At 34.8% G+C, this 9,018-nt stretch overlaps 1 protein-coding gene across 1 annotated transcript; it reads left to right on the forward strand.

The window, feature by feature from the left end:
- Positions 1-675: 675 nt before the first annotated feature.
- On the forward strand, positions 676-8,592 carry LOC145213205 (uncharacterized). The gene is made up of 16 exons (XM_080081436.1): positions 676-748; positions 1,256-1,449; positions 1,863-2,094; positions 2,460-2,546; positions 2,607-2,744; positions 2,819-3,002; positions 4,042-4,211; positions 4,275-4,437; positions 5,065-5,364; positions 5,740-5,892; positions 6,213-6,342; positions 6,682-6,809; positions 7,208-7,406; positions 8,035-8,240; positions 8,302-8,422; positions 8,479-8,592. The coding sequence occupies exons 1-16, from the start codon at positions 694-696 to the stop codon at positions 8,590-8,592; spliced, it is 2,574 nt and encodes an 857-aa protein (XP_079937562.1). The 5' UTR covers positions 676-693.
- Positions 8,593-9,018: the final 426 nt, after the last annotated feature.

Below are 9,018 nucleotides of genomic sequence, written 5' to 3' on the forward strand. Positions count from 1 at the left end.
CTGGTAGTTGCCTAATTGTCAACACATCAACACAAGAGGTAAAACTTTATTTGATCTAGATAATTTGTTAGGGATATTTTGAAGCAAAGGTGGGCAACCTTTTTGCACGGGCGGGCCAAAATGTAGTGATATTGCAGAGGAGGGTCGCAAATGATGCCCATGCAACAACAAAAAATGTATGGAAACTCAATTGTTCGATGTGAAAATGTACCATATCAAGATGCGGCCCATGGGTCATAGGTTGCCCACCCCCCAAGTCAGTTCTGTACATCACTGCTGAAAAAAAGCATAAAATTTGATATGTACAGTTAGGTAGAAAAATAAACCTTGAACGAAACTTTAGCAGCATATTCATGCTTGGACAAACAATGATAAACACTTATTTGACTAATACTGAGTTTTTGAAAAACATCAAATATGTATATGACTTACAATCATCTCAGTTACCTGTCAGTTTTTGATTCCAGGTGACTTACTCAACTTGTGCCACCGAAAATGCATTTTGGAGATATCAAATGGGTTACCTTTTTCACATGAAAAGTGGATTGTGTCTGGCATCAGAGAGTTCCAACAGTTTAAACAGCTCAAACAGTTCCATCACTACTTTGTTAGAAAGTTTATGTGTAATTTATAACATAATTTTTAACTTGTAATTTTTTCATTGGCAGAAGCAAATATGCACTTCATTGTGATATGAAAGATTTCTCTAACTTTCAGTGGACAACAGATGGCCTTTTTATCAGTCCGAGTAAGTTTATTTTTTCTTGAAATGCATAGTGCACATTGTTTTCTGTCCTTTCTTCTAAAAATAAAATCATTTTAAGCTCCAGACAGCACACAATGTTGCGACCTATAAGGTCTCATAAGTGCAGCTGGTGACGAGAGATCGCCAGTGTGAGCTAATGTAACTAACTGCACTCAAGTTTGTTGGGAGGAACAGGTTAAAAACCCATGGCTCACCTATTCTGTGCGATGCCACTCCCAACAAACTGGAGTGCCGTTGGATGGCTACACTAGCAAATACGGCCGATCTCTTGTCACCAGCTGCACTGATGGGTCTATATATGTCGAAACACGGTGCACTGTCTGCAGTTTATTATTTATTGGCTTGATGCTTTTGATCAAATACTTTTGTTTCTAAACAACATTTTTTTATGTTCTTTTTTTTAAATATTATTACATTTTCGTAGTGTACCAAAATAGAGAATTATATATGTATCAGTAAACCACTTTGTTATGGTTTTGACCTTCGCAGAAAATAGTCAACTGCGCTTGGCAATTCAGTCTTCATCTGTAATGCTGGTTGACACACTGGCAAGTTCATGGTTTGCAACTACCACATACAATGGAATAGTTGACTTATCAGATTCGAGGGATTATCATGGATCATGGTTTCTAATACAAGAAGGCAATTCAGATTTATGTGTCACGGCTGTGGAAGACACTGAAGTAAATGGGCAATGTAGAAAATATTTAAAATCATTTTTCAGTACAAGTCTGTATTTAGTTTACAAAATACTGGAAAATGTGTGTTTGGAAATGTGTTGTTGCACACACAGAGTAGTATAATCCTAGTCACACACAATTGCCAAATATAGATGAGGTGGTATGGTAACATTGATAACCAAGTAGTGACATTAATTCTGTTGTACTTTTGGTTTTTTTTATTTCTGTTGTTCAATAGAGTTTAGTTTTGCTAAATAATTAAATGATTTTTCATATTTTTTTTTCTTTCTCATGAATCTGAAAAAAAACACCAAATTTTTGCTGATTTATTTGCCAAAAATTATGTCCACCCAACATAGTTATTTTTTACTGGTAAGTATAATTATCATTAAAACATCCATCCCTTGTTTTTCAAGCTTGGAATGATGTTTGTTGTAACAAAACTGTGCGATGTGTATGATCAATCACAACGCTGGAGCAAACTATGGAGCAACAATATTGTCAATAGGGAGTTTGCTTTGTGCATGAGGGTCAATGCCAGCTTTGGAGGTCTATCTCAACCTGCCAAAAATGATACAAGTGTTCTTATGGATGTTTGTCAACCGCTGGACCTGTCCCAGCATTGGAGTGTATTGGTAAAAAGATCAGGTATTGTGTTTATTGTATTGTGTCTGTGTTGTTAAACGAGGTTGGGCTAAATAGGCAAGTTTGCGTGTTTTGCCTAATTTTCTTGTTGGTGGGTAGGCAAGGCTGGATTGCATTATGTTAACAACGAGTCCGCTTGGCCTGTTTTGCAAGTCTATTGAAGTGTTTATTTAGGCATTGGTGACTTCAATTAGGTTTAACTCATTGGGTATTACTGGGTTAAAGGTATGCCACTCATGCTTCATGCTCAAAGAAACATAAAGCACATAAGTTGCCTCACATTTGTGTCTGAAATTATCATGTTCGAAATTGTTCTGCATTATGTATTACTCCTAATGTTGTTTGTAAACATATGAGTGATTTTTCAGGGTTGAAGGTTATGTTGGAAATTTCGCCAAATACACAAAAAGCATTGAGAATTACTTCAAAATGCAAAAGCCACCCCTTGTACTATGGTAACACATTTCACAGTGTATTTGCCAAATGTGTTTTGCTAACATTGATTTCATGTCCAGGGACAAGAGTTTGCCTTGGAGTTAGTTTGAAAATGAACCTCATTGAAATTGACAATTCAAATGTGGCAGGAATGGAATCGTTGTTTATGATACACAGCATGTTGTTGCAAAACCACTCACTTTGCCTACAAGTGAACAGTCAGTAGTAGAAAATGTTCATTAATACATATAGTGGCAAATAACACATTTTAGACATAAATTGTTATTCTTAGCAAGTTCGACTGTCCCAAATGTTTTCTTTGGGTATTGTGACACACTGACAAGTAAATGGATACATTGGAAATGGGCAAATTCTGGAGTAAACTTAGTAAATGTTGATCTTGATGACATGTGTCTTACTTCAGCATCCACTTATGATAAAATCATTTTCCAAAAGTGCTCAGAAAGTCTGTTTAGGTAAATACCTTACTTAAAAAAAAAACGTTTTAATATTGCAGTGCATTAATGTTGTAAGGTTCTAGCATTCTTCTGTTCATACGTTTAATCTAGTGGTTCCCAACCTGGGGTTTGCGGACTCCCAAGGGGTTCGTGAGATGGTTTCAGGGGGTCCCTGGAGGCAAACATTTTTAGTAGCATAAACCAACAGTAAAATATTTGTAAGTTTTCGACGCGTGTTTACAATCCTGCATACACGTGCAGACTGTTTATCAAACCTTCGTGTCAGGAAAAAATACTTTTTTGTGATTGTTATCTCCATTGTGACATCACAACACACATGAACAATGGAGTTTATAGTGCCTTGTTTCAATCTTGTACGCTAGAAAATTTTTCTCTTTGTTGCAGAACTTCAATGAGATTTAAGGCTTATTGTGAAGGTTGATTAAAATGCTACACAAAAAGTATAATAACGTATAATGCAAGAAACAAAAAACATTTTAAAAGGGGTCCGTGACTACAAAAAGGTTGGGAACCACTGGTGTAGAGTTTTATGCATGACCAACGGTGTGACTTGTGACCGCCATAAATTTGAGTCCTTATGCTGTCTATGCTCATAAGAGTTGTAATGCTCCTGTTCCCATGCATTTAGACATTTTAATGTTCCTGTCCAACCAAAATAAACTTATGATTGCCTCCCTTCATAGAGTTTGTAACTTTTAACTGAACCCAAAAAAACAAATTACTACACAACGATTGTTAGCAGGAGGTTATTAAGTAACATGAAAACATTATATTCATTTTTATGTTGAATTAAAAAGCCTGTTTATTTAAAAACAAACGAATTGTTGTGTTTCAAGCAATGTTTGTTCGAAAAATTAGATGTCTATAAACGTATTTGTGTTTACATGAAAACACTTTAAAATCCAGCAAAATTGAACAAAGATGTGATTTTGATGTAATGCAACAGTCATGGCTGGCAATGTGCCACACACCCATACTTTACCCCAGTGCTTTTATCTGTATTTAAATGCACTGTCTATTGAATTACTTGTTCCAGGTTGCAAATGTGGAAAATAGTAAAACAAGAGAGAGGGTCATTCATAGTCCTGGCACATGATAACAATTATATTATTACCCTTGGCCCAACAATGAACAATATAACCATGGAGTATTCAGTAATTCTAAGCAATTTAAATGAATCAAAATGGCAAGCACTAACAACAAGTGGTATGAAAAAATCCTCATTCAAAGCAATGTTTTCAGAATTTTAATTGCTTTTCATGAACACAGGTGCTTCTGGTAAGATTTCAATAATGAAGGAATGTTGGCAAAAAGACCAAACAACATATACTGGTAACAGGAGTTGGACCAGAAATGGGTTGTCTTGTCAATCTTGGAAAGTCCAGTACCCTCGTGTTCATACTCACCAGATAGGAGTAGGTCCATACTGTAGGTAAGTTTATATTGAAGGCATTCAAATAATAAAGTAAAAAAAACAGTTTTAGCATGAACAGTACTAAGGCGACATTAAAAAATTAACTACCTGCAAGGTTATCATAATTCCTGCAATTGTTCCATACAGTTATGGATGGGCATTATTCAGCCTCAATGCTGCAATATCTTACCACTGACCTAATTCTGCTCACCAATTAATCATCTTAACTTTTTTGTAGTCATATAACTTGATCTATCCTGAAATGTGATCAGATTCCTTTCCAATAACTGACGAGAGTAAATAAAATTGTAGAAATAGATATAAAACAGACTATGTAGCATGCATTTAGTAGCAGTTATGGCACAACAAGAAGAGAGATCAAATTTGTGTATCGTAGACTGCTTTACTTTTTCTCAAACTGATACTTTACTCCCTGTTTGGTGCTTCAGGCCTCATAGGGTGCGCACACTCCTGGTTGAAAACCCTGCCCCTGAATGAAACATAATAAATTTATTAATTTGCTGCAATTCGATATTAGAAATATACTACTAACTTACAGCTCACTTATAATTTTCAATATATTGTGACATTAGCTTTTGAAAAGATAACAAAAGTGTTTGTGAAATGTAAATTACTGATTTCTAGAAATCCCCCTAGTTTCAGAGAAGATGATAGCATGACCTGGTGTTATACACTGGATCGAAACGTTGAATGGGAGGAGTGCAAATTCCCTACATGTCCAACCTCACTGGGTGCTACACTGTCTGTTAAGAGTGGCCGTTGGAAAATCACAGGTGGCACCAAAAAGTTGGGTTATATTTGTGAAGCTGCCCCAGAGTGTTTCACCGGTGCTGGGTTGGATTATTTTGGAACTGTTGATACGAGTCATACTGGCAAACCCTGCCTTAACTGGGTGCAGAGGCAGAAAGCTGTGGAACAAAGCGGGTGTGTGTATTTCAATTTTTTTCACAGTTATTATTGTCATTGATGGACTTAATTTACTGGTTTTGTATTCACTTCACAACACTAACCATATATTGTTATTGGAACAGAATTATAATTTTTAAGGCTCATCAGAGTATGTGATTGATCCTAGTTTCAAATTTACCTGTTCTTTGTTTTTAAAGCACAGAAATCTAATAAAACTATGTTCCAAAGGTGATAATCATCATTTGAAGGTTGTTGACGAATAAAATAGACTTGTAATCTGCGTTCCGAAAATAATGTTCCAATGTTATATATCCTTTAAATTGCCAACTTAATAAGCAGCAGAAAGATAATTATAAGAATGAAAAATCTGTATATCCTGTAACTTTTTAGAATAGGACTTACGGCACCAAACCACACCTTTTGCCGAAATCCCAACAATGACAAATCTCCCTGGTGTTGGATAAGTAACTTTGAAAAGGAGTATTGCAGCCACATACAGAAATGTTCTGTCAGATGCCCAGATCCACCAACTGCTCCCTTCAGGTATTTAATGTAAAAAAAAGAAAAAAATTGAGTACAGTAAACTTTACTTCAATCAGATTCGGTAAATCTAGATCTTTGTCTAATTTGGACAAAACTTTAGGTACATATGATTTCTTGTTTTGTAAGGCTTTAACTAATCAACATAAATTAATCTGAATCTGCAACAAAATTTTTGAAAAAAAGTAAAATAACACTGGATATTTTACAAGTATTGGTATTAGACATTTTTAAAACAATACGTTAAAACAAAGTTGCTTTTTGTTGTTAGTAAAACATTATCAATTGATTGCAATATACCATGTTAAAATTTATCATTTTAGAACTCATGTCAGTGGTATGTGGAATTCTGCACCAGGTCATGGTTATGCAAATGGTTCCACATTGTTGTATGAATGTGACAGTGGTTTTTACAGAACCAAAAACCCCTCTTATGACCTAATATGCTTACAAGTATGTACTGACAACAAATATGCATTACTATACACAGCATTTTTACAACTATTTTGAATAATGTGTGCTACAAATACAGTTAATGATATAACCAATTTGCAATTAACAGGATTATGCGATTATCCAGTTGTTTATATTAACGAATTGCTGCAGTTGGTATTTCCGATCACTCTGCAATTAAACAAATTATGTGATTAAGCAGTCTGTAGTTAACAGATTGGTCTCTATACATCAAAAGTTAAAAACAGTGTGGATAAAAATTAAAACAAATTTAGGTTTCAAATTGAAAGTGAATTTTGAGTTTGTCATTTGAAGTTTGTTTTACTTGCATGGTTTCAGGGCAATTGGGAGGGAAGTGCACCATCCTGTAAAATTAAGGTTTGTTCCCTTAAACATGATACTGTCATAAATGCATCACCAACTAATGGAAGATTGTCGGTACCAGTAAATGGAATAAGTACCTTCAGGTAATCAGAGAGCATTGTTTTAGTTTTAGCGAAAATATAAATTTAGTCGCACACCATCATCACAACAGCTTTCTGGTGTGGGTATTTAAAAAGTTAAAAAATGCTTTTACAATTTTTTTGTACAACTTTATTGGGACCTTGTAAAAAAATCCAGTAATCCTGCTTGCATAAAATTAATTTGTTTTCTTAGAACATTTATAAACGAAGTAATAATACATTTGGTGTTGGGTGTGGCTGACCTAAACAATAATCATGTTGCACACAACAACATAGCTTGATTAGGAAAGAAAACAAACAAAGAAAACATTGTTTTCTAGCAACAAAATGAGTATAAAATGTTATGTTCAGAGTGTGTCTTTCATAACCCTTCTAAAATCAGTGACTGCGCCTGTGTTTAGGTGTGACCCAGGCAAGCTTGTAGATTCTGGTATGGATGAAATTTCTTTTAAGTGCATTGGTGAAGGTGTTTGGTCCACCGATAGACTCCCTGTAAGACTGCTTTATGTTGACCATAAGCACATTACAAACCTATCACACATTTCATGTATTCCACCATGCCCGTTTGGATACATTGTAGCTGCACACTGGTGTATCAAGGTAAGGTATCAACAGTTTGCTTACCAGTAGGGTTCTGCAAGACCAAGTTAAAACATTGTGAACTGTCTGCAGATAGCTTTATAGCTGGCTGGTGATGCTGGCTAGTCTTTTTTGCGAAAAAGATATTAGTTCTTGTGTTTGAAATTGCTGTGGTTATAAACAGGTGTAACTGATATGACCCCTAGTATCACTAATGAGCATCTGCCTGAATAGTTTAAATAATAAAGCATGTCACTTTTTACTTTTATTTGGCCCACAATTTTCGTAAACTTATGAACAAATCGGTGTATAGTGTTCCAAAGCTATCTCAAGATTGAAAGATACAAGTTTGTTTTTCAATAAATCGGATTGAATCCTGTAGCATACAGAACATAAATCGAAGTAAATTTCCACTCAATGTCACATATGAAACCAAAATAAATCAAATTGATAATGAAATCTGGATTTAATAAAGGATAAATAATGAAGGAGGGTCTTTATTTTTTAATCTACAAATGTCCAATAATCCTGGATTTTTGAGTCTGGATTTTTGGGCAGTGCATCATTTTTTCTTGAGAGTTTTTATACTTTGGAGTGCCTGTTGGGAAATTTTGAATAAGTTTTTCCGATTGCTTTGTATTGTTCCCAGGTAGTTCGTAATGATCTGATGTATGGAGTTCACAGTGACAGTTTGCAGTGCCCAGAACCTGCACGTACCATTCCAATTGATGCCATAAATATGCCAGAAATCCCAGCAATGCTTAGTTTTATGAAAGAGCGGTTTCAAATTCAGGCATTGAGTAATGAGCTAGTAATATCAGGCAGTTCTACAAAAGTACACAACGTTACCTTCAGGTAAAGGCCATTGCACTTAGGGACCATAATCCAATAGCTTGTTATGTTCTGTAATTTACAGATCAACCATGACAAATGAGGTAATAAAAGATTCAAACTATTTCAAGGCCGGTTTTTATATTGCTTCCAAAAATGATGTCGCAAATTTAAGCTATTGTTTACAAGCTCAAACCCCATTAAAGGTGCAAAGATTGAATATATACTCGGTGCTCTATTTTTATATGAATTTTTGTTGTAGTTTGTTAAATGTCCTGAGGCTTATAACGACACTGAGTTTCTCTTCAAGTGGGCTTCTGCATACCATTTAATGCATATTAGCTCTGGAAAATGCTTATCAGGTATCAAGATGTGATGGTGTGTATTACATTTAGTAGATGTATCATAGTTTGCCAATAGGACGTGGCATCAATTTGATATCTTTAGTTTATTTCAATTTGTTGCTGGTTTTTGAAATGTTAACACTATCATAAGTAAGCTGCACCACTTTAACACTTATTCAGAGTTTAATTTTCAAGCAAAGGTAAAATATTGGCCAGGTTCAATGCTTATTTCATATGAAATTGATTTTGAGTTTTAACTAAGCAGTAACACTATAATGCCATGACAAAGTAATGTCTGATAGCAGTAAGAAATTTTAAGGCAAATGATCAATGTAAGTAAACTATAAGTGTGTTGGGGTCAAAATTGAGCCAGGCATAAGTGTATGAATATAAAATAGCTACAAAAAAATTGTAGCAAAGACTTTAAAATGGAAATGAATGAACACTGTTGTTGTTGT

Source organism: Phallusia mammillata, chromosome 2 (assembly GCF_965637545.1).
Source record: "Phallusia mammillata chromosome 2, kaPhaMamm4.hap1.1, whole genome shotgun sequence".
In the NCBI taxonomy this organism is placed as follows: Eukaryota; Metazoa; Chordata; class Ascidiacea; order Phlebobranchia; family Ascidiidae; genus Phallusia; species Phallusia mammillata.

Bases quoted from the DNA above. Each gene is read 5' to 3' on its own strand.
- LOC145213205 (XM_080081436.1), top strand. From the start codon at position 694: ATGAAAGATTTCTCTAACTTTCAGTGGACAACAGATGGCCTTTTTATC. The intron at 749-1,255 runs GTAAGTTTATTT...TGACCTTCGCAG, and splicing joins TGGCCTTTTTATCAGTCCGA to AAAATAGTCAACTGCGCTTG. The intron at 3,003-4,041 runs GTAAATACCTTA...TACTTGTTCCAG, and splicing joins TGCTCAGAAAGTCTGTTTAG to GTTGCAAATGTGGAAAATAG.